General features: G+C 35.7%; 1 protein-coding gene across 5 annotated transcripts in view; it reads left to right on the top strand.

Annotated features, from left to right (window-relative positions):
* LOC131168537 (uncharacterized) overlaps nt 1-25,789 on the top strand; it is a 39,490-nt gene that overhangs the window by 7,522 nt on the left and 6,179 nt on the right. For 2 of the 5 annotated variants that reach the window (XM_058128042.1, XM_058128041.1), the window contains 9 exons: nt 1,624-1,801; nt 2,022-2,250; nt 2,785-2,924; nt 3,024-3,313; nt 3,413-3,625; nt 4,004-4,495; nt 6,326-6,997; nt 9,639-10,169; nt 11,325-11,898. In XM_058128042.1, coding sequence (XP_057984025.1) covers nt 1,624-1,801; nt 2,022-2,250; nt 2,785-2,924; nt 3,024-3,313; nt 3,413-3,625; nt 4,004-4,495; nt 6,326-6,997; nt 9,639-10,169; nt 11,325-11,549 — 2,970 coding nt within the window. In that variant the 3' untranslated portion in view covers nt 11,550-11,898. Of the gene's footprint in view, nt 1-1,623; nt 1,802-2,021; nt 2,251-2,784; nt 2,925-3,023; nt 3,314-3,412; nt 3,626-4,003; nt 4,496-6,325; nt 6,998-9,638; nt 10,170-11,324; nt 11,899-11,942; nt 12,500-12,884; nt 13,111-25,789 lie in introns of those variants that run through there. The other 3 variants (XR_009140324.1, XM_058128039.1, XM_058128040.1) reach the window with 3 other exon arrangements.

Genomic DNA, 25,789 nt, shown 5'->3' with positions numbered 1-25,789 from the left:
ATGTTACATATGATTTATGCAATTATGTAGATTAATCAGAGAAATCTTGGAAAAAATATGATAAATTATGTTTCTAGAAAATCCACCAGTTCAGCCTAGTGAAATATGTAAGTACTTTTTTGTTTTAACAAGTTGTTAAGTTACCTTCAGTCACATTCTGAATGCTTTTCATGTGGTGGGTTGGTCTTGGACTATGGGGTCCAATGATGGCTGGTATCTTAGCTCACAAAGGAGGACTAATAGCTTTATGCATAATCACTTGTACCACTTTGCAGTATGCATATTTTACCCTTGAATAAATTGCTCTTGGTGTTGCTACTCAGCAACCTTGATTTAAAATTTTTTGTGAGATAACCGTACACATTGGCCAGACTATGTGGAAGGATGATAATCAACACTTAAGATCATGAAAGTTTGATCAGTTGATTATATTTATTATCATGTGCAAGTATCATTTCTTTAATATGGTTAATTAATATTTAGATACTTTCCCCCTCCTTGATCAATTCGGAAATTATTTGGCACATTTTTTTTCCCCTCCAAGCATATTACATTCTTTACTTGTGGATACCAAAAAAAAAAAAAAAAGGCCCAATAACTTGGATTTCGCTGATATGTGGCATCACCAATTACCTAAGTGTGTACATAGGCCTGCCTCCACATTTTTGTGTAGTCCAAGTTGATAGATTTCAAGAACTCATTCCCCAAGCCTGGGGCTTGGGTTAACATGGCACTGCAGTTTTTTTTACAAGACAACTGCGCTGCAGGTTTGAGTACTACTAGTTGAAAGATGAGTCATCAGTGGTGTAGCTTTCAAAGGTATTTGTCATGGTACTAAATCTAGAAGATATTGTCTTCTAACTGCTGGTTTCTATAACTAGTTAACGACTTCTTGTTTTAAACTATAAATGTTAATGTTTCGAGACATGGGAGGGAATTGGAGTTGTAACATCTACATTGAGTCTTTTAATCTATTGTGAGTTGTGTGGGCCATAATTAGTGAGCCCCAACTTTGGGCAAGTGTTGCCCAGAAGACAGTTAAGCAGTCTTCTTTAGCGATTTACTCTTTTCTTGCCTTCCCATTCTTCTGCCATATTGGTCATGTACGTCAGCTCCCTTTTCTTTGCTGGAGGGAGGCATGATCTCCCTTTGGGTGGAATTCAGGGGGCATGGCTTTGTTCTTGAATCTTCTATGTATTTTGGGAAGTTGACATTTTGGTATGTCCATATGTTTTCTATTCCTTGCCTCTTGTCTGGAACATGTGGCATGGTAATTCCCCAATATTTGTAAAGTGGTAGCTGAGATAACACAATAACTGTTGATCATTGAAAGTTGCCTCAGTTTTAGGATTTATAATATTACTTTGTTGGGAAAACTTTCTGATGGTTCTTAATGAGCTTGTAGAAAACATCAAGATAAAAGGATATCGGCTGTCCATCTCATCTGTCCACAATTTTATTGAACTGATCAATGCATATTGTTTTGTGTTAGCTAGATTGAATCGTTTTAACCCTGTTGCGAAACATAAATTTTGTGTGACATGGGAAACTTTTTATCCCAATGCATGATCATGATGAAACTGTGTTTAATCTCTGTGTGAGACCATTTAAATTCTGTATCAGGATGGAGAATCAGGGTGGAGTAGCCTTCATAGGGCTTTGCATTTTGGTCATCTCGCTGTGGCAAGTATCCTTCTTCAGTCAGGTGCTTCTATTTCACTGGAGGATTCTAAATCTCGATCACCCATCGATCTCCTCTCTGGGCCAGTGTTGCAGGTTGTGGGGAATGGTCAGAATTCAGGTAGTCAGTGCAGTGTTCTGACTTGTGATATTTGAGGGTCATATGGGTTTTTTCAAATATAATGTACTTGTTTTAAGGATGACCAACTGTCCTGCATCAATAACTTTTTGACTTCACCTTTTTTTTTTTGTGATTGTTCAGTGGCAATGGGGTTGTTCAGTTGGGGAAGTGGTGTGAATTATCAACTTATTAACTTCACTGTTTTTTTTTGATTGTTCAGCGGCAACGGAGTTGTTTAGTTGGGGAAGTGGTGTGAACTATCAACTTGGTACTGGAAATGCTCACATGCAGAAGTTACCGTGCAAAGTTGATTCGCTTCATGGATCTTTTATCAAATTGGTTTCTGCTGCAAAGTTTCATAGTGTGGCAGTTGGTACCCAGGGAGAAGTCTATGCCTGGGGATTTGGAAGGGGTGGCCGCCTTGGACATCCTGACTTTGATATCCACAGGTACAAAATTATGAATAATCTAATTGAAAGATTAGGATAAAGCATTTTTTTTTCCACATGCATTTTTGCTTCCGTATTATAAATTTTGGAAAATTTCAGATCTAGAGATTCTCTTTTTGATGTTAATTAGGTTCAATTTTCAAAAGAAATGAAATTTATTCCTTGCACACAAATTCATAAATATTTGTTTACACAAACAATGATGTGTGTAATGTATTAAGTTGATCAAGAAGTGTGGGTGCATTTACGCTTTCTTTTGTGTGTTTCATTTTGTTTTGTTTTTGTTTTTTACTTTTTAACCTACAACTTTGACCACTTCCTCTCAAATAGAAGTGAAAAATTCTTTATAGTGGTTTTAAGCGCCGTGTGTAAGAAACAGAGTAGCGCAATCCCTGTTTGTTCATTTGAGATAGAAGTATTCCTTATAGTTGTGCTGTGCACTGCATTGCCAACTATTTCCTTCTATTAGTTGTGTAGCTTCTGTGAAGTAATTGTGAATAATCAATTAGACACTTCTTATTTTTTCCTCTGTAGTGGTCAAGCTGCAGTTATCACTCCACGGCTTGTGACTTCTGGTTTAGGATCCCGCCATGTCAAGGCAATTGCAGCAGCCAAACATCACACTGTTATTGCAACAGAGGGTGGAGAAGTTTTCACCTGGGGATCCAATAGAGGTTAAATGTGTTGGGTTTTAACTTGATGTTGATTAATTTTTTGTCTTAAATCAAAATTTGAAATGGAGTTCTCACTGTTTTTTTTTTAAAATGATGTAGAGGGTCAGCTTGGCTACACTTCAGTGGATACCCAACCTACACCTCGTAGAGTGAGTTCCCTTCGATCAAAGATTGTTGCTGTTGCTGCAGCAAACAAACACACTGCTGTGGTTTCTGAATCCGGTGAAGTTTTTACATGGGGCTGCAACAGGGAGGGCCAGCTTGGTTATGGGACATCTAACTCAGCTTCAAATTACACCCCAAGAGTGGTTGAATACTTGAAAGGAAAGGTCTTCACAGGAGTTTCAGCTGCAAAATATCATACACTTGTTTTAGGTGGTGATGGAGAGGTAACTTTAGAAGATTTGTTTGTTTGTATGTGCATTATTATCACTGATACTTTTATTGTTATTTAATGACTTGGTGTACTGGTTCACCGTGGCTGGCAGGTTTTCACTTGGGGTCACAGGCTTGTTACTCCAAGACGTGTAGTCATTGCTAGAAATGTGAAGAAAAGTGGGAGCATACCGTTAAAGTTTCACCGCATGGAGCGGCTCCACGTGGTTGCTATTGCTGCTGGGATGGTGTATAGTGTGGCTCTCACAGATGATGGTGCATTATTTTACTGGGTTTCCTCTGATCCTGATCTCATCTGCCAGCAGGTAATATTTGATTTGACTAGGAAAATGTCAATGCGGTCAGTTGTGGCCAGGCAGGAACTTTAGTCAGTGAGGGGCACTAAAAGAATGACAGCATTAATTTTTTCAGATATAAATATATGATCCCAATATTTCTTTCTCACTACAAACCACACTCCGAAATTGTTGAGATTTTCATCAAGTCTAGTTGTATAGAAAATTTCCTCTTACACCCTTGGAAAGAAAACATATCTTTGATAAGTTACATTTCATTTGTTCACATAAATTTTGCTGTTCAAAGGACCCCTTAATTTTTTAAAGACTATAGTGGGAGCAAAATTTCTCCCCACTCAACTGAATGTGGCTCAGCACTTACGCTGTATTGTTTATTCTTTTTGGCAGCTATATTCTTTGTGTGGAAGACATATGGTGAGTATTTCTGCAGGAAAGTACTGGACTGCTGCCATTACAAATACAGGAGATGTTTATATGTGGGATGGGAAGAAAGGTAAGGATAAGCCTCCTGTTGCAACTCGGCTACATGGTGTAAAGAAGGCTACTTCAGTTTCAGTGGGTGAAACGCATATGTTGATTGTTAGCTCACTCCATCATCCTGTCTATCCTTCTGATGTTGCCAAGCACCCTCAGAAGCTGAAGTTAGAGGCTAGGGATGAATTAGAAGAGTTGGATGAGGATTTTATGTTTAACGATGTGGAATCCAATAAAAGTGCACCTACTGTTCTACAGGACAATGCTGGGAATAGGTCCACACCGAGCTTAAAAAGTCTTTGTGAAAAAGTGGCAGCAGAATGGCTGGTGGAGCCACGAAATGCTTTACAGCTGCTTGAAATTGCAGATTCACTGGGAGCGAATGATCTGAGGAAGCATTGTGAGGTATTGTCACTAATAATTAGTTTGACACATACATTTTCTTGAAATAGTCTTAGAATTTTTCACTGTTGTCAGTCTAAATCCAGCTCCTGACTTCTTTGTGAGGTATTGTTAATTTTTTTTTCAAGTCACAAGTTCTACATGACAACATTTATTCTGCTTCTTTTTTGTGGTGCTTTATTGAACTTTTGCTTTTTCCATCTTAAATATAAATGTGTTCGCAAACAGCTGTCACAAACCCCTGGAAAAACCTCCACCCTCCCCCTGAAAAAAATGAAAAGAAAAGAAAAGCACACGACACATGCACACAACAATCATAATTTATTTTTCCATACTCTTTGCACTACCTCACCCTGCTATTCTTATTGTAACAAGGTAACAAAATATATTGATTGTAATGAATGTTTTATAAATGTGTAGTGGAACTTACTTTTTGTATTGAAAATATTGAAACTAGGGGTGGTGAACCTAAGATGAAGTGCAAGCACACAGCACTCATAACAATCTGAAACGGTTTAAGTGATAGTTTTTTTTTTTAATAGAAAAACTAACAATACTCCACTAATAAATTAAAAAAAGTGCAGAAAATGGAGGATAAGATATCCTTCTTAAAAAGCTAATTACAACAACACTGCCTTCCAATCTCTTTGTTGTGATATCCTCCAATTCTGAAAGAGTGCCCTAAAAGAAGCAAAAGAAAATTAATCCTATGCCAAGGTGCGAACAAGATGCCGACAAATCTTTAAATATCCTTGCATTCCTTTCAAGCTATAGCATCCAAAGGATTGCATGCACTGCACAAAACCAAAGAGCCCTCCCTCTTCTACCCTCCACCCCACTGCGCAAAAAAAAAAAAAAAAAAAAAAATGAGAAAAAAAGGAAAAAAATATATTTTCCCTTATATACTTAGGGCCTCTAAATCTGAAAGAAAGATCATCAACACTGTTTTAATAAAGACAGTTGATAGAGAAAGACAAATGGCTATTCCCTTTCTACAATAGTATCGATTGTATTGATATAGAAAAAAGCACAAATGCATTACTTACTTCCCAGATCTATGTTCTTAAGATGCCCAAAGGTTCAGTTCAAGTGGTAAAGGGTTGTGGTGGGGCAAGGAAGATCAAGAGTTCAACTCTTGCTGATAAAAGAAAAAGAGTGATTTATGTTTAAAAATGCTATTTTAAAATTGTTTATAGTAGTTTCTTGGGCCTATATTCCACTTGCAACATTGATAAGCCAGGTGTGTGTGTTTGTATTTACATGGAAAATAATATATATATGCTTATATCATTTTATACAATGATTACTGAGTATTAAAAGGAATTGTAATCTTTGGACTTGAAATTGGTGACGGCATGTTTTGTGCACTGAATGCACCCTTGCAAATGTTGCATGCCTGTAGCCAAAGTTCTTGAAAAATGAAGCCTGACATGACAAGTTGACGACATGGACATATGTTGCTTATTGTCTTGCTCTGTCTCTGTTATTATCGATAGTGTGCGAGGCAAAATTTTGGCTGTGTGACTTCCTAAAAATTGTCTCTGCTGCAGTCGTCAAGTGAAGAACACCAATTTAGATATTTGTCACCATTTAACTTGTGAAGTATTTTCTGTGCCATCTGGCTCATAGCTATCTTTCTTTGCCAAGAAGATGTATGCCATGCATTGGATGATAAACCAATTTTTAGTTGAATTATCATAGCTGTAAATATTTATCTAGTAACAATATGCCTCTTGAATCTCTTTTGCAGTGCAAATACCCATTTATTATTGCCAACTTGGTATAGATTGGCAGATTGCAGTTACTCAAGATTTCTCAACATCTTTTATGCAGGAGATTGCTATTCGCAACCTTGACTATATTTTTACAGTCTCAGCGCATGCTATTGCAAGTGCCTCTCCAGATATTCTAGCTAGTCTTGAGAAATTGTTGGATTTGAAATCATCTGAACCATGGAGCTATCGTCGTCTCCCAACTCCAACAGCTACTTTTCCAGCCATTATTAACAGTGAAGAAGATGATAGCGACAATGAGTTCCTAAGGACTCGTGACAATCATGTTAAGAAAATGACCTCCAAGAAAGAAAGACTCCAGAGATTAGATTGCTTTCTGCAACCAATGGATGATGACAATCAAGATGTTTGCAAACAAGTTCGAGCTTTGCGGAAAAAGTTGCAGCAGATTGAGATGCTTGAAGCAAAGCAGTCAAGTGGCCATCTTCTTGATGGCCAGCAGATTGCAAAGCTTCAGACAAAATTAGGTGTTGAGAGCTTGCTTGCTGAGCTTGGTGTTCCAGTTGACACAGCACAGTTGAAAGCATCATCATCAGTATCGCCTGATGGAAAAGGGAGCAGGAAGGTAGAGGTATCTAAAAAGCAGAGAAGAAAGAGCAAACAGAAGGCTGCTCAAGTAGAAGCAGGATCTGGTAATTATGGGAATGGTGGAGAACCAAATTCTGTGAAGGATTTCTTGGACATGGAAATTTCTCGACTTTCCAAGGATAAGGTAGCTTCCAAAATAACCTAACTCTTTTAAGTATCAAACAGAATGCACTATTTAATTGGGTTTTTAACTAGTTGTAATTAGCAGTTGTTCAAAGTTTCACATTTTAACTCTTGATCTGAAGATTTTAGAGGGATTTGGCATTATAGTGAGTGGGATGTTAGCTCAATTGTGTTTGTAGCTACAAGTTTTGTTGTCAGTCCCTTTTAATTGAGGGCTCAGATGTTCCAGAAGACGCTCTATTTAGGACAGCCAAGGGTTTAGAAGGGAAACTAAATGATCCCCAGATGGCAGATACTTAGGGTGTGATTCTTTTGTGCTTCTATATTTGTTGTGTTATCCTGTGAAATTTATAGAGGAACCTACATTGCAGTGGGTGGTTGGGAACCATCTTTTTGCAGGAATAGTGGCCAATCTGAGTGACAGCAGCGCTATGATCCTGTCATGGCAGGTGCCGCAGGGCCTGCATCTCCTCTGAAGTGTCGTATCCACATTTAGATCAGTCACCTAGGTCCATACCTGTAACCTGTCATGACTGCGAGCATTCACAGCAGGTTCTGCCTGTAATTTGTCATGAGGGTGAGCATTTCCATTATCAATGGGCCTTAGTTCTGTCCACCAAGCTGAGGCCTCCATGACTTATCCTATAGGCAAGGATGACCGGAGTATGATGTGCTTGCCGTTATGAGGTGCTTTTGTCATCCTCAACTTACCAGTGCTTCATTAGACATATCCTGGAGAAAGGAGTAGTTTTGGATATGTCATGAGTATGCCTCCTCTTGCATGATGCCCAGGGTTCACTATACACAAGTATCAATTCGCATACACGCCAATTGTTTCCCCAGGTTGCTCCTTCATAGGTTTGAATCAAGGAGGAATATCCTGAAAAGAAAAGGAGGTTTTAGGGAGTTCTTGAATCACATTTTTGGAATTCATGTTGTAACAACTTGACAATTTGGATGATGTCCTAAATCAAGATGTGACATTTATTCAAGTATTTTAGAAATTCAATCCAATGTTGGTTCCATTCTAGAGATTGAATTTTGCTATTTTGAATGCAACAAACCAAGCCTTAAGTTTCACTAGGTGGGGTTAGTTACATGAATCCTTTTTTCTGCCAATTTACATGATCATGGGAAATTTCCTTCAACAAATTCAGGGTTATTAAATCCTTATTAAATATCTAATTCCAAGTTATTTTAGGTCTACCCATACTCCTTCTACTGCCCTGCACATTAACTAGCCTACTCATCATTGGTGCACTATTTTCCCATGTTGCAGATGCTCAAATCATCTGAGCTGCCCCTTCCTTATGTTTCACAAGAGCTATGCCTAATTTACCTCAAATATGTTCATTCCTTAATTTATCTCTTAACATTATTTCAACTCATCCACGTTATCATTCTCATTTCGGAACTTATACTTTTTGGATATGTTGTTTCTTAGTTGTCCAACATTTTGATCCATACACCATAGTTAGTCTTGCAGTCGTCTTATAGAGCTTCTCTTTTCAATTTAAAGGGTATTTTCTGATCACACAACATGCCCGAAGCGCTTCTCCATTTTACCCTACTTGCTTTAACTCTATGCTTTACATCTTCTCCAATTTCTTCTTTAATTTGCTTAATAGATCCAAGGTATCGAAATCTACTAGTGCTATTAATTTCTTGGCCATCAAGTTTCAATATTTTCTTTTACTATGATTGAAACTACATTTCATCTATTGTCTTAGTTCTACTTATTCTAAAACCTCTAGATTCTAAAATTTCTCTTTGTAATTTGAATTTAGATTCCATTCCACCCCTACTTCCATCAATTAAGACAGTATCATCTGCAAACAACATACACCATGGAACCTCATTTTGGGTACTCCTAGTAAATTCATCCATTACTAGTGCAAAATAGATAACGGATCAAAGTAGATTCTTGATATACATTTATTGTGATTGGAAATTCCTTAGACTCTCCACCTGCGGTCCTAACGCTTGTCATTACTCCATTGCACACATCCTTAGTGACATTAGTATTCCTACTACCTATGCCTTTTTTTTTTTCTTCTGAAACATCATAGAACATCCCTTGTTATCTTATCATATGCTTTTTATAAGTCAATAATAAAAAAAAAAAAAACCATATGCAGGCCCTTCTTCTTTACTCTAAACTTTTCCATTAATCTTTTTGAAAGGTAAAAAATTGATGAAATATTCAAAATTCTAATAACTATCGTGGAATTAAATTTATGAGTCATATAATGAAACTGTGGAAAAGGGTAATTGAACAAAGATTAGGGTTGGAAATGACTGTCTTAGGAAATCGATTTGGTCTTTTGCCTGAATTTTACTATTTTGCATGTTCATACTAATTATTTGACTTTGACTTATGGTACTATAGAGTTGATCCATGAAAATGGAATTTGAAACTTTTGTGTTTAGATCGAGTCAGTTTTGTAATTACTATTTCTTCTATACCCCCACCCAAAACAAACACAAAATCCTCTTTCCTAAAATGTATCTAGATTTTCAAACAACTTAGTGATTTTCAATTTTTTTTTTTCTTTTTTTAACATTTCTGAAAATTTTTAAATGATATCAAGTTATGAAATTTCTTGGATTGTTTAAGTTGTGACATTTGTAATGTGTGATAGGAGGGAGATACTGGATTTGAAACAGCTGTGGCCAATCAAGTTACCAAGGAGTCCTCTTTTTGTGTTCCAAAGAAAGACATGTTAGAGACACCAAGAAGTAAGAGTTCTTTGCCTACATTGTCCAAGAAGAAGAACAAGAAAGGTGGGCTTTCCATGTTCTTGAGTGGTGCTCTTGATGATGCTCCCAAAGATGTGTCTCCCCCACCAGCAATACCTAAAAATGAAGGCCCAGCATGGGGTGGGAGAAAAATTTCAAAGGGATCAACTTCTCTTCGTGATATACAAGATGAGCAGAGCAAAACTAAGGTGAATCAGTTAGTGGGGAACAAAGATGAGGTGGAGGGTCTTATTGATGGTAGAAGTGATGGGAAAATTCGATTGAGTTCATTTTTGCCTTCAAATCCAATACCTGTTGCATCAGCTCATGCATCACAGGTGCCTGATGGAGAACGATGTACACCTCCTTGGGCTTCTTCTGGGACTCCACCCTTCCATTCTCGGCCATCACTCAGGGACATCCAATTGCAGCAGGTGTGCAATTTTCCTCTCTCTCTCTCTCTCTCTCTGCCAATTTAATCCTCTATAAGTATGTTAGGAAGGGCAAAATACTCCTACTGTGTCTAAGTTTTCTTGTATCTTTTAAAATACTCCTTGTACTTTTTCTTCTTAATAAAAATCTTCTTTTTTGATTAAAGAAGGGGTTTTGGCCAAGCTCCAAGGTGCTCCCTAGACTTTTAATTGTTTCAATGAAGCTCTTAAGCTTTATAATTTGCTTCAATGTTCCCTCCACTGTAGACCTTCATTAATAAAAGATAGAAATAAAAATATCTTCTCAATTTGCAAGATAAAATTACTTTACTTTGCCATATATATATATTTATCATCTATGACATTTATGAAAAATTGCAGTTTGGATTTTATATAAGTAGCTTAGAATCTTGGCTTATTCTCTAACCATACATTTATCTCATAAAGTGAGATAAAGTTACTTTACTTTTGCCATATATAATTATCATCTATGACATTTATGAAAAATTGCAATTTGGATTTTATAAAAGTAGCTTAGAATCTGGGCTTATTCTCTATCCAAATAGTACATTTATCTCATGAAGTGAAAAAAATTGTGGGCAAATGCAGGATCAAAAAGTTAGTTTGTCTCACAAATTGAGGACAAGTTGATGATATTACATGTTTTATTAAACCAATTATTGGTGAAGGGAAACATTGAAATTAATTAAAATGTTAAAGAGGACATTGAAAGAAGTTAAAAAATCTAGAGACAGAAAAAAATGAAAATTCACCTTGGAACTTGACAAACTTTTAGGGTTGACAATATACTTTGCTCTCTATTAGAAATAATGCATACAGTTTTCATAGGTGAATTTGTTCTAAAGCAGGGTTGCCTAAGAAGTAGGATATGTTAAGCTAATGCTTTTGGGTTTGATTAAACATCACATTGTCCTTATGCAAATTTCACATGTGGTGTTTCTTGGTTTTGATGGTTACCACAGACATGCTCAACTTTGTTTTTGCATTTGTATCTTTACATTGCCTTATTAAGCTTCCCCTTTGGGTTTGTGTTATGCATCTTTAAAGTTGATCTCTATTTAGTGTGAAGAGCTGTGAAATTGCATGTCGCTGACTTAAATCTTTCCATGTGTTTATATTTTATTTGTCTCAAAGCAGGGAAAAAAACAGCAGAGTCTATCCCACAGTCCAAAGACAAGAACAGCTGGATTCTCAGTCGTTACTGGTCAGGGATCGCCCTCAGAGTCTGGTGGACTAAACCACTGGTTCAAACCAGAGGCTGAGGCACCCTCATCAATTCGTTCAATTCAGATTGAGGAAAAGGCTATGAAAGACCTCAAGCGTTTCTACAGCAGCGTTAAGATTGTGAAGAACCAAATTTAAGGAGGCCATGTGATATTGCTCCAACAGGTAGTGATTGAGGGTCACTTCATTTGTTTAACTCCTTTTTGTTGGCTGTAGATGATCTCTTTGTACATTTAACACTCTTAAATTCATAAAATAGGGCCCTTTCTTCTCTTGTCCACTCCATTTGATAGGAAAAAAATGGAGAGGAGAAAAGAAACTTATAGGAAATAAGTGGAGAAAAATTAGTCTCTCTACTTTGTTGCAGAGAGAAACCTAGGCAAAGAAAATAACAGTCAATAGTCTACAATAACACTCACAGGGCCATTTTTTTTTTTAAAACTGGTTTCTCTCAATTTCTAAGAAAGGTGACTTTTCTTTTTTGTTCTCTCATCTCTCCCTCTCTGTCCTTAATTTTCTGTGGTCTTACAGTCTGTCAACTAGCAGTGAGAACACTTCTCAACCAAAAGGAGTGTTGACTTCCCTTTGGTAGTGCACTGAAGATAATCATATGCTATGAAATGAACTAGCTTGTGAGTATGTCCATCTGAAGTTGGAAATTTCTAGAAAGTGGATTTTCTTTGCTTTTATCAAAACCTTGTGGATCATTTTTGATGAACCTAGCTTGTAAGCTGCTCTTGACCCGCTCTTGTTCTAAACTTGCTCAATTCTTGTTCAAACTTTTTCCTGCAATTTACACATTCAGATTTTTTCTCTGCACTTGACAAAAAATGGGCAGTTTTTGATTATTTATTGGAGTGTAGGTTTAGATTGACATTCTTTCAATTCTTTTGTTAGTCATAGCTATCTGGTAACAGCTATCTGAGGTCACCTTTCTCATTTGTAAGGAATTAAATGTATCAGAACCCTTTTTTTTTTTTTTTGAATAAGAAATTGAAAGTATTTTTTTTTTTATAATAATAAACCGGAAAGTATGGAGTTCATCCCACGTTTGAGTTGGATTGGGCCCTTCGAACCGAGTTAGACTCATGTTTCTTCGACTATTGATCACTGTAATTACATCATATATCTCAACAATTCATCAGTTATCAATACTTGCCCATTTGACTTCTACTGTTGTACATTGCTTGCCTTCAATGAAAAGTAGCATGATTATTCATGGCATGGTCACTGTATTAATTACACCATGCACCCCAACAATTCATCAGTTGTCAATACTCATCCATTTGACTTCTACTGTTGTACATTGCTTGCCTTAAATGAAAAGTAGCATGATTATTCATGGCAGTTGTTTGATTCTTATCAAGATACTTTGTACGATTGCAGAAATCTATGTATGCTTCATATATATATATATATATTTAGCTGTGTTTGAGAATTTTAATTTCTGATTTTGGATTTGGATTTGTGTAGATTTCGGCAAAATACATGACAATCATATTCAGTTTGATTTAACGGCAAATTCAGGTCCATGCTCCAAACACAACCCTAATGAAATGTATTAATTATATGGTCTGTGTGTGTGCGTGCGTGCGTCAATGTAGTAGGATGTTGTCATGTTAAGACCAACCTCAGCCTTTCCAATCCCCTCCTTTCATCATATAATCATGATAATGAGATAGCTTTTACAATTAGCCTATATTATCAAATGTTCAGATTCCATTTCTTATTGTTCATTAAAATGTTCTAGAATAAAAAGCTAGGACCCAGAAGGCCTCGTGGGTTTAGGTTGTTAGGATTTGTTCATAAAGCTGTCTTATTTTCATCATTCTTAAATGGTTTTTGAGTTGCATTATGAAATTGAAAGTGCCACAAAAAATTGAGTTAGTTTTTTCTTAGGGGATTGGTACATGACATATTACCTACAAATTTTAGAAGATTACTTGGTAACCCTTTTGCATTGTAGTCGTGTAGAAATGCTAACTAGATTGTTAAGCATTGGGTGGGAGTGGGACTAGGAGTGACGAGTATAAAGCTATATATATATATATTTTAAAAATATAAATAACTAACTTTTGTTGAGTGGTTATGACTTTTATGGAGCACCTGGACTTCGATTGGTAAATTTAATGGCCTTTTTGGTTTTAGGGAGAACCCTTTTACTGGGAAGGGAAATAGAGTGGAATATTGATTTGCTCATCATTTGGGCAACTAATTTCCTTGAAGAGGTAAAGTATAACACAGATGCCTCGTGTGTTTTTTTCCCCTCGCATGACCAGCCATAGATCTTACAAAGTTAATTTTGTTCGATTGATTGAGTTCGAGGAATCATTTAATGCAGATTGAGTTGGTAATTGTTCATGATCTTAATGGGGATTGTTTTGCAACTTTTACCTCAGAAAATAGAGAATATTTTACTTGCATTCACTTTGTGGTATGTAGTGGTAAAGGGGGTTTGTGGATTTTGCACTTAGTGCTTGTCGTTGATTGATTAATCACAGGGTATATATATATATATATTGGTGGAAGATTTTCTTTTCAAACAAAATTATCAGAAAGCTATAATTTAATGTCGTCAGTTGAGCAGGCAAGGCGGGTATGTCATGGATTAACCCAGTTTGCATTAATAAATTAGGATGATGGAAAGTTTACTTTGGATTGAGGAATGTCCAAATTCAAACCTTGGATTTTGTTATTCTAGATACATACAAACTTTTGTCTAACTGGTAAAGCATGTGATCCAGTTATTAGAAAAAATTTAAAATACAACTTGACACATGAAATACGGGTCTATTATCATTAAGAAAGTTCTTGAATTTGATTTTTCATTTCAAGCACTTTGGGTTTGTTTGGCTCAAAAAAACAACTTTGGTTTTAGTTTTTGATGAAGAAAGTACTGCTATAGCTGTTAAGGACAGGCGGCCAACTTGGAAAGCTGGAGTAGTCTTCATTTAAATTGAGATCCCATCAAGTTTCTATGGGCAATGCCAAGCAAAAAGTAAATAAGTAAACAAATAAATAGTCTCTTGGAAAATGACTCAGCAAGAATGAGGGATCAGTGCAGGTACTACAAACAGCTGAAATGGATTAATTAAACAGCAAAGCAATTGTAACTCAATTTCTTCTTTGATGATATGAAGAACAAGAAGGCTAGCTATCTGTATAATTGGTTAGTGGTTAGTGGATCTCCAACCCTTTGGCCCAAAGAGTGGGAACATGTTTAATTGGTCAAAAAATCATGTGAATGTGTGGTGAGAGAGAGAGAGACACCGAGAATGAGAGTGGGAAAAAAGAAAAGAAAAGAAAAGAAAAGAAAAGAAAGATGGGTTAATGAAAATGGAATAGACCATGGTTGGAGAAGTTTGGGAGAAAGCAGAAAGGTGAAAACCAAATCCACCATGAGGAAGAATGACAACTTTTTCGGAAGGATAGAAGCAATAATTTTGAGGTGAGATGATCGCTTTTAAAGTCAACACGATATGCATGACTTGTATTTCTCTCATCTTATCTTATTTTTGGAAAGTTATAATTTTAATTTTATATAAATTTAAATAAATTTTTAATATAAAATAATACTAATCTTTTAAGTGCAAGTTCCAAAGTCATACCTTTTGTTTAAACTTGGATAACTTTAAATCATCTCCCATTTTGATCAAATCTATTCTTATTCCTTTTAAGATTTAAATTTGAAGCATCATACTTGAAAATTTTAAACTTTTAATTATATTTTCATGGAGTTGATTACATGCATGTTGGATCTTGTTGATGTCAAATTCTGACTGGGGTGTCGATGAATATTGAGATTTTAGCATGATGCGCCAAAAAAGAGGAGTCACAATTTTATTTTTGAACAAATCCTAACCCTATTATGGGAAGTGTATTTGAGGTCTTGGATTTTGATTTGTGTAGATTTAGTTAAAAATGTAATACAAAATTGTATTGAATTTTATTTAAATTTATACGAATTAAAATTCAAGGCCCCAAATTCATGATCCCGAACACTGACTAAGTCTACAAAAATTAGAGATTATGTTCAAGAGTACATTTGTGCGTAGAGAAGATGGTTGACTAACCACTCAACCCCTGAGTAATCTCTTTAAAAGAATGGTTACTTCAATTATATGTTGTGTGCCTTTAAAGAACAATTAAGAAAAGAAAATGAAAGAAGTAGAATGAATATATCCCTTATGATACTCTAGTAGTATCATTACTATTTGATATATCCAAAATATATCACCTACCTAGAGGAGACTAAAGCACAACATTAATGAGGGGAGTTACCGCCCAAGTCAACTGCCACGTCGTAGCAATTGACGCCCGCCTTATAATGGTCAGAGCGATCCACGCCAACAGGATAATAACAAGAGCGATTCACGCCAATGTTATAACTCACCAATAAATGATGTATCACCCTCGGGTCAAACTTCTTCACTATAAATTGGGATTCGAAGAAGAGGTTAAGGTATCTCATTCTAAACTCTATTTTACTATTGCATAAAGAACATTTCAAGCCAATCCTTGACTTAGGCATCAGAGAGATCCCCCATAGTACACCTCGGTTCCTCCAAACCTTGCTTATTTATCTCTTTTCAGGTGGTCATGATCAGAGATCATGAAGGTTGTTCAATTTTTGGCTGCAATAGTTGGCGTCATCTGTGGGAAATATGTGCTATTTGTCATTGTTTTGACTAGCATCACAACGGAATTTAATGAGGGAGAATTGCGGTGAGTGTGGAATTGGCCCATGGGGAGCGTCCCTCCCAGAGAGGTTCCTTTGATCAAGTTAGTTTGTGAGAACAAAACCATTCTTCTGATGCAAGAATGCTTGTCAAGCCTCTTACCAAATCCAATCTTATTTGGCAAGGCAAGATGTCCATGGTTTGTAATAAGTTTGTTTCAAATCTAGTATGATTATCACACTTTAACATCTTCAAAATATGAGGCTGGTATTTTAATTGGAGAGGACAATGTTGCTAGGCCTTGCGGAAGGAGAGATGCACGGATGTATTGAAGTGTTGAGGCAGTTATCTTTGCCTGATTCTCAAGGTATGGACTTTTCTCCTTCAAACTAGTTTCTTTTAGTAAGAACCTAATTTTTTATGTTGATTAAATAATGAATAATGGGAGCAACTTGTCTTATCATTTGAAAATCACAGTAAAGTTCTCTATAGTAGATAAACAACCCAAAAGATAAGTACGACTCATTAGGCAAAGAAGACCGGCCCAACAAATGAGCAACACTTATGAGGCCAGAAGATGCCCAAAAGATAAACACGATTCATTAGACAAAGAACACTGACCCAACTGATGAGCAATGCTCATGAGACCTGCAGATGCCCAAAAGATGAGCATGGCTCATTAGGCAAAGAAGACTAGCCCAATTGATGAGCAATGCTCATGAGGCCCAAAGATGCCCAAAAGATGAGTACGACTCATTAGACAAAGAAGACTGACCCAAAAGAGCTGCTCGGCACAAATGCCCCATGAAGAGCTACTCGACACAAATGTCCTATGAAGAGCTGCTCGGCACAAATGCCCATGAAAACCTGCTCGACACAAATGCCCCATGATGAGCTGCTTGGTGCAAATGCCCCACGATGAACTGCTCGACACAAATGCCCTACGATGACTTGTTCGGAAAAATGCCCCACGATGAGCTGCTTGACAAAAATGCCTCCACAAAGAGCTGCTCGGCACAAAGGCCCAACGAAAAACTTCTTAGCAAAGCCAAAAGCGCAGTTGGATCGGCTTGGGTGAGCCGAAGCCCGCCCCAAACCGGGCTCGGTAAGCTGTAGATAAAGAAGCAATGAACAGGGTAAAATAAAATATAATAAATAAAATAAAATAAAACACGCATTATTATTTCGGATTGGGTCATCACTTAGATTAGACACAACTAGGCTCCACTAAGCCTAGCAATAACTTTCGAATTTTGGAAACGAATTTCAAAATTCGAAATTAAAGGGGGCGCAACTGATATACCTAAAATATATCACCTACCTAGAAGAGACCAGAATGCTGCATTACTAAGGGGAGTTACCGCCCAAGTCAACTGCCACGCTGGAGCAATTGATGCCCGCCTTATAATGACCAAAGCGATCCATGCCAACGGGGTAATAATAGGAGTGGTTCACGCCCATGCCATAACTCACCAATAAATGGTGTATGTTGACTTTGGTACAATCCCAAGAGGGGGGAGGGGTGAATTGGAGATTTAAAAATTTCTTCCTAGGTTCAACTAATCCAGCAATAGTATTACATAACCTAGGGGTAGTCTAAATATGTATAAAATTGCAGAAATGATATATTTATTAATTTTCAGCACACACAAAGTAATTTTAGTATCTCTCAACCAAAAATAATAACGTGTTAACTAGATATGTAGTATATTCAGTAAGGAAATTAAATCAAGAACAAAACAGAATATAAAGCAAGGAAAGTAGAGGTGACACCAAATATGTTATCGAGGTTCGGCCAATACTGCCTACGTCCCCGACTTGGCTCACAAGCACAATGATTCCACTTCGGCTCATTTAACGGGTGGAGTGACACCGTTTACAACTAGATCAAATTAAAACAGGGCCGACCTCAACCTTTACACACTCTCCTTGCGGGGCGGAAAAGGCCTTACCGATCCTTACGGGTTAGATCAAACCCCCTCAGGTTGCGCCTGGAATACAATAAATGAATATGAAATTTTGCGTACAAATTCAAGTGCTTCTACACAAACAAATATGTACTACAATATAGTCTAGATAAATATGCACTCACAGATGATAGTATTTATACTCAGGAGAGATCCAATGTGTAAACTCTCAAAAATATGTAAGTGTATGTATTTGTAAGAGTTCAACCTTTAATTCAAGATATGATATTCAACAAACAATAAATCAAAGGAAGTTTAAAGCACACTCCAAATCAAGTATCTCAAAATGTTTTTCAAATACTTTAAGCACAAGAGATATTAAAAAAAATATGCCCGTGAAAAAGATTCTGCACAATAAAAAACACAAGCTTATTGAGTCTTGCAATAATGATGCAAAGACTTATTAGTTACAAAGGTTTCCCCACACAATGATTATTAGTTAAACCGGGGGAAAAACCTTGACTAAAACTCTCAATCAAAAATAATCAATCAACTAGAACAAAGAGAGTTTAAGCAAGTGGAATGTATGTAGGATCACTCAAGAGCACTCTTAAGAAGCTTGATTTATCAAGGGAATAGTAAAGAGAGAGTATATGGGCTTTGTATTTGAAAAATATGCTCTCAAAAATTCAGAAGATTTTTAGGCTAATCCAAATGTTAATCCCACCTTAATTGAGCAAATGAACTCATATATATAGACATGGTCAAAATTATAACTGTTGGGTACACCAAGGGAAATATTAGAATTGTTTTAAGTGAGTTTAATAAAATTAACCCTGTTTAACCCCAAATGAACAACAACAACAACAAAACCAAGCCTTAGTCTTACTAAATCGGGTCGGCAATATGAATCCTTTTTCGCCAATTTATGCGATCATAGACCATTTCTTTTGAAAGATTCAAGGATATTAAATCCTTATTCACTATTTCCTCCCAAGTTATTTTAGGTCTACCCCTACCCCTACTACTGTCCTCCACAGTAACTAAGTCACTCTTCCTCATAGGTGCACTATAAGGCTTACGTAAAAATTAGGCCCATTCAAGAGTTTCGATCGATTGAGCCATAGGTTCGGTCGCCCAAATAGACACATGAAGAAAAGTAATTTTTGAATTTCGAGTGCCTGAAAAATGGTTCGAGTGGCTAAACAAGACGATTTTCCAAACTGTCCAAGAGGTTCAGTTGCTCGTCCTTAAGTTTGGTCTACCGAACAGCTTAGTTCGGTCGCCTAAGGTGAAAATGAACATGAAGTTCGGGTGCTCGAGGACGTTGGAAAAAGTTAGGATTTGAGTTCGGTCGACTATGAACACTTAGTTCATTTGGGTTCGATTGCCCGAAGTCAGGTCAACTATTTGACCAGCCTCCGTTTGGTCGATCGAGGCAATTTACCTTGCCTGGTTCGGTCACCCGAAGCCTATACAATTTTGAGCTAAGGTTCATACTTTAATTTAAATTTACCCCTGATGACATGTGTGTTTAGGAGGGGTCCTGTGCACTTAATGTGTAGGAATCTAAGGGTCAATCTAAGGCCACCTAAGCATATAGGCCTATCATGCATAATGCAGTTATTACAGACCATATTATGTTACAATCTAGAATGAAGAATATATAAAAATTTTAATTACAAATGAACACAATAGTCTTCATTCTTCCTTGGGGTCACCATACGCTACCACGAGATAGGATTCTTTTCAATTTTATGCGTAGAGTGAACCTGCATACAAGCTTAGGGCAAAAATCAATATCAAGGTATTTGTCTTTGTCAAAACGGGATATGACCAATTAGGTCAACAGTGTATCACTCTCGTTTCAAACTCTTTCACTATAAATAGGGGACTCGAAGAAGAGGTTAGGATATCTCATTCTAAACTTTACTTTACTGTTGCACAAAAAATCTCTCAAGCTAATCCCTGACTTAGGCATCGGAGAAATCCCCTGGAGTACACCTAGGGTCCTCCAAGCCTTGCTTATTTATCTCTTTTCAGGTGGTCGTGATCAGGGATCATGAAAGTCGTTCAACTTTTGGCTGCAACACTATTGAAGGACATTCTAATGTGCCTTTTAAAAGTTCAGAGCATTGCTTTAAAAAAGGTTCATCTCATAACCTTAATTTTTAAAAAAAAGATAATGATGAAAAGAGTTGGTTTGAAATTATCAAGTTGCATTACTGATTTGATAACATGCTTTTGAAAGATATATCAAGCTGTAGTATTGATGTTGAAGAAAATGTGTTTAAAAATGAGTTTTGAAAGAAATATCGGATTGTGTTATCAATTTGAAAATGATTTGGAAGATACATAAGTTTGATTGAAAAACTTCTAAAAATTTCATCATCAGCACTTTTAAATCCAAAAAAAAAAACAACCTGCTTTTGAAAATAATTTATAGTTTTAAAAACAATTTTTTTATAGGTGGATACTTCAAATCACTAATCTTAAAAACAAGTATTTAATTAGATATTCTATCTAATCCTGTTGGTTGAGACTATATCTCCCTCGATCATTTGTTTTTGGGAATTAGAAATTTTCGCCATGCCTAAAAAATAAGGGAAATAAAACACTATGATAAAATTTTCCTCTTATCTCATCATAAGCTGAGATTAGATTTTGGAAAACCAAGGATACATATTTGGACAAAGAATAAGACAAACATTCAAGAAAATTATGTACTAACATTTTTGAAGAAAAATTTCCAAATTAAAATAATATATATATATTTGAAAATTTCACATTTTTGGATTTTCTAAAGATAGCTAGACCACAAAAATAACCAACAAATAATATAAATTTATTTATATTAAAGTTATCGTTAACGCTTATCAAACATTCTACCTAAACTTATTATAGGCAAAGTCATATAATAATGGTAACATACTCACAAACACACTCTAAACTTATTATAGGCAAAGTCATATAATAATGGTAACATACAAACATACACACAAACCCACTAACATGCTCACTAATAAGTCACTCAACACACACTCGTCGACTAATTACACATTCTAAAACCTCCCATTCAGAACAAAGCATCTGCACCCAACTTCATACATGCTCACGTAGCATACACATTTCAACACACACAACCCATGATATTATCCTACACTCAACCCTTCATATACATTCCTATATATCTGCATATATACCTTTTGCATCCTAACGTTGCCTCAAGCCCATGCATGTTATCATTGCATGTTATATCACATCTATTCCACATGCTTAACATTCTCATCTTCATTCATCCTTATACATGCTATTAAAATCACTTACATGAACACTCAAACATAGGTTTTCACGTAAACATGCATAACTTCCACCTACACTCATGAAAATATGTATATACATGCAAAGACCTCTGCACATGCTACATGCACGACATGCATGTATTCTGTCCATCATCCAAAATAATATTTCCACACATGCATTATGGTATGCACACTATGAACTCATTAAACTAAACTAGCTGGAGGTCAATTCGTTGACTAAGGCTTGGGCGACCATCCTAGTTTTGAACTAAACATCACCGGGTGACCGAACTCCTAAAGTCACTTTTTTCACTGTGCCCGAGCGCCCGAACCTGTAGTTCAAAATCACTCTGGATGAACGAATTATGAAGTTTGGCAAACCGAACCATTCATCGAGAGGACGAACCTCGTATGTTTGGAAAATCACCTTGGCCTAGCCACCTGAACTCATCCTTGGGCACTCGAACTCAAAATCCTAAACTTTTCTCTATGTGTCTATTCGGGTGACTGGCCCTATGAACCGGGTGACCGTGCCTCTCAGGTTGCCAATTTTTTACCAGGGTAATTAAGGTTAAAACTTAATTTAAACATTTCCAAAATTCATAATTTGTCCCCAATGGTCATATTTTATTGAAAAACTATAAATACCCTTTTCATTACTTAGATTAGTAACTTTGATTAACTCCTAAATCTTCTCAAATTATTTTGTTAATCAAAATCCCCTAAACCATTTTTAATGCAAAATCTTTTTCTTTGGGGCAAAATGTTTTAATCTCTCCTGCTCTTTTTCACTCTTTATTTTTGAAATTTTTTTTTTTGAAAGAGAGCACTTATCTTTTTTGGGCATTCATATTGTTAATCCATAACTTTTACTCTCATTTAGGTTTTATCTTGAAAATCATTTTTGGGAGTAGCCTTAAGATTTCTTCCTGTTATTTTTTTTCTTGATAAAATTTTTTAGAAGAAATTCTTTATTGCACAAATATTTTCCTTGAGCCTAAATTCCAAATTCTCCAAACATTTTTATTAGCAAAAATCTTCGTTGGAGAACATAATAATCATTTTGATATTTTCATATGTTTATGTGTGCAATAATTATTTAGATCAACACCCTTCCTCTACTGAGCATAATGCATATCATTAGAGAGTGCATGTATTTGAGCTTTTAATGTCTACATCCATGCTTGTATTTAAAAACATTTTGATGTGTACGAAAATAATTTTTATTGTATCGGTTGGGTTTAGCCCGAAATTAAACTGGGGAGTCTCAGCCCCATAAGTAAGACAAGTTGGGCTCCGCTTTGTAATTGAGCTGGGGTTTACCTTACCCCTTAAGGAAAGGATGTAAACGGCTTCTACTCCGCCCATTTAAGCGAGTAGGGATAGTGAAATCCTTGGGGAGGGGGGGTATGCCCAAGGTGGGGACGTAGGCTGGTTTGGTTGAATCTCGATAACAAATATTGTGTGTCGCTCTCTCCTTATCTCATTTTATTTATGCCTTTTAAATTCAGCATGTGTATGCTTGTTCATTTATGGTTATAATTATTTGTATGCACACTTTTATTTAAATGAGATATGTTGCACGTGTATGTTCACACTTATAGCTTAATCATTTTTCATACACGTTATTATATTGAATGAGGTATGATATGTGGTAAATTGGCGTAAATGTTTAATTTAACCAAAATATTTTTAAAACTCAATTCAGTCCCCTATTGGGATCACACCAATTCCAACAATTGGTATCAGAGCCCGGTTGCAATAAGCTTAACCGCTATTTGCATAAAGATTGCAACGACTTATATTTCGGTGTATCCCTGTTTTGAGGTTCAAGCCCTTGCAAATCCTCCACTATTTATTGCATAGGTTTTACTGTGTTAAATTTGAAAATATTTTTGTAAAATCAAATGATTGGTGGATTTGGAAAGGGTTTGTCAAAGTTTCATATCCCATTAAAAATATTTTTAATATGCAAAGTTTCCCAAACCTGAAAATGATTTGAATTTGTATGACATTATTTTAATGCATATCATTTGAATGTCATGAATATATTTATATGGTGCCTTAGCTACTAATATCTCTAAAAGAATTGTGTTTTATAGTAGTGCTAAGGATTTTGGGAATATTAGAGGAATAGGAAAACTGAGGGAGAGGAGTAAGCCAATATGAACTTAAATGTTTAAGAAGAAGTAAAATGGAAACGTATATATCTTCCTCCTTCTACTTTTTCAGATGATTTATGCCATGATTTGTATGGTATTTGTATTGTTAAATCTTTTATGAATCATGATACATTTTGTAATGCTAGCCTGTTGTCTTATGGGTTGCTCAAAAAGAAATTTCATTAATACTCATAAGATTTTAGAAACTGTTGTAAATAGGGTTAGAATGCTTTAAATGCCTAAATAGTGTATAATACTTAAATTTCTAAATCTTAATATACACTATTGTTTTACTGGGAATCCTATAAAAATCTAGCAAATACGTGAGTTTTAATTGATATATCCAATCTAAGCTTAATATATACATATCATCATGATTGGTTAATATATCTTTATATTGGCTATCCCCTTCGAATGGACAAAATGTTTTTAATTGTTAAAAGATTCTTAATGCTATGTTTATGTTTAAAGTTTAAAATTCTTGAATAATAACATATTTGTCCATTACACAGATTGAGGTTTAGGGGTTTTATCATAGTATTATACATATCATATAACCCTAAACTTATCATGGAGCTTAAAAGATTAATCATTTTCTAATGCATCTGTAGCTTATCCCCTGTTAGATATTATAGATTAGTGCTAAGCATAAAATTATAAAAATTAAAAGCATAAGATAAAAATGTTTAGGTTATTTAATTGAGGGGGAGTTCTTTAAAATTCATTTAACGAATATTTTTAATCCGCGCTTATATTTTTTGGAGGATCTGTATAAGCTAAATGCTAATTTCCATCCTTACTAAATGATAATATTATGGATGGAATATATCATCTAATTTGCACTGAATGCTTACTATCCGTATTGTATTGAATGATTATATCTTTTGATGGATAGTTAATTTTAATCTCTTGAGTTGAATGCCACTATCCATTTCTTATATTATCAAATGGATAGTTTGTATTGATTGTCTACTAAAATGTATGCCTGTATTGAATGCTTCCTGCATAGCGGATGCAGTGATATGAATTGCACGCTGGTAGTGGATATAAGTTCTCGCGTGCTTGAGCTGAATTATAATTTGATTGCGTGAATATATCACGTTTTAGGTACATGGAAAAATGGGAAATGTTCAATTTACAGATGGAATGATGCCAAAATTTCAGTAGAACTTTTCCCAAAAATAAAACCATGTATTAGGATAATAATTTAATGCAAGCTAAAATATTTTTGAAAATATGAGTGAATCATAAAAGAATATTATTTTTTCATCCTTAGTTATAGGTGCATGCTGAACCGTTTGCCGGTGCATGTTGAATTTTAAATGTTATATGCTAAACTGAAAAACATGCACAGTTTTAATGTTTATCTCTTAGGTTTATAGATAATTAAATAGGTTAGTACATGTCAAATCCAAAAAGCTATAAATTAAAACATGTACACATTATGTTGTCCTAGGATGGACAAGTTCATGGACACCATTTGGTCTAAATTTTTGGGTTATGCACTTTCACTCGGACCCAAATTGTAGAGACCCGAAGAATTATAGCAATTAAATAATAAAGGAAAAGAGAGAAACTGATTTTTCCAAGGGGGCTCAGTAGGGTCTCGTTGACGAACGTAGAATATTCGTCGACGAGTGGCCTTTTTGGGAATGTCGACGAGGACACGTGTCTTGTCGATGAAAAGAAATCGAGAGCAAGGTTGAGGGCATGCAAACTCGTCGACGAACCCATAGTCTTCATCAATGAACTTGTTTCTTGGAATCGTCAACGAGGAGACGCAGCTCGTCAACGAGGCCACATGGACAACACTATATAAATATACTCAAATCACATTTCTAGCAAGAAAACCTGCATGCAAAACCCTCTCTCTCTCTCTCTCTCTCTCTCTCTCTCTCTCTCTCTCTCTCTCTCTCTCTCTCTCTAAAATTCGTTTCTCTGACTTCTCTCTAGGATTTTGGCTTAGATTCTTTCTAGTTTGACGATCGAAAGCCATCACATTACTCTTGGAAAGATTCTCTATAATATCGTCGGATTAGAATTTTGATTTGGAGTATTTGGGCACCATCCCAAAATTTGGGTAAGTTGGTTATTTTAAATTTATAAGTTATTGGGTATTTCTAGATTGAGGGGAATGTGTTGGAAGGTGTTATACTGGTATATGTTGATTTTTTGGGAAATGTGAATTTCTGGGTGTTGAGTTGGGAACACACACAAGAGTAGGTTTGTTTAGATTTTTGAGCTTTTTAGCAAGTCAGGTAAGGGGATAAATTAAGTCAGTATTTTTCATGAAATTGTTTATGAATATATAAAATTTATTTTAAGAAA

This window comes from Malania oleifera, chromosome 11 (assembly GCF_029873635.1).
Source record: "Malania oleifera isolate guangnan ecotype guangnan chromosome 11, ASM2987363v1, whole genome shotgun sequence".
Lineage (NCBI taxonomy): Eukaryota > Viridiplantae > Streptophyta > Magnoliopsida > Santalales > Ximeniaceae > Malania > Malania oleifera.
This window is presented reverse-complemented; position numbering and strand designations above follow the sequence as displayed.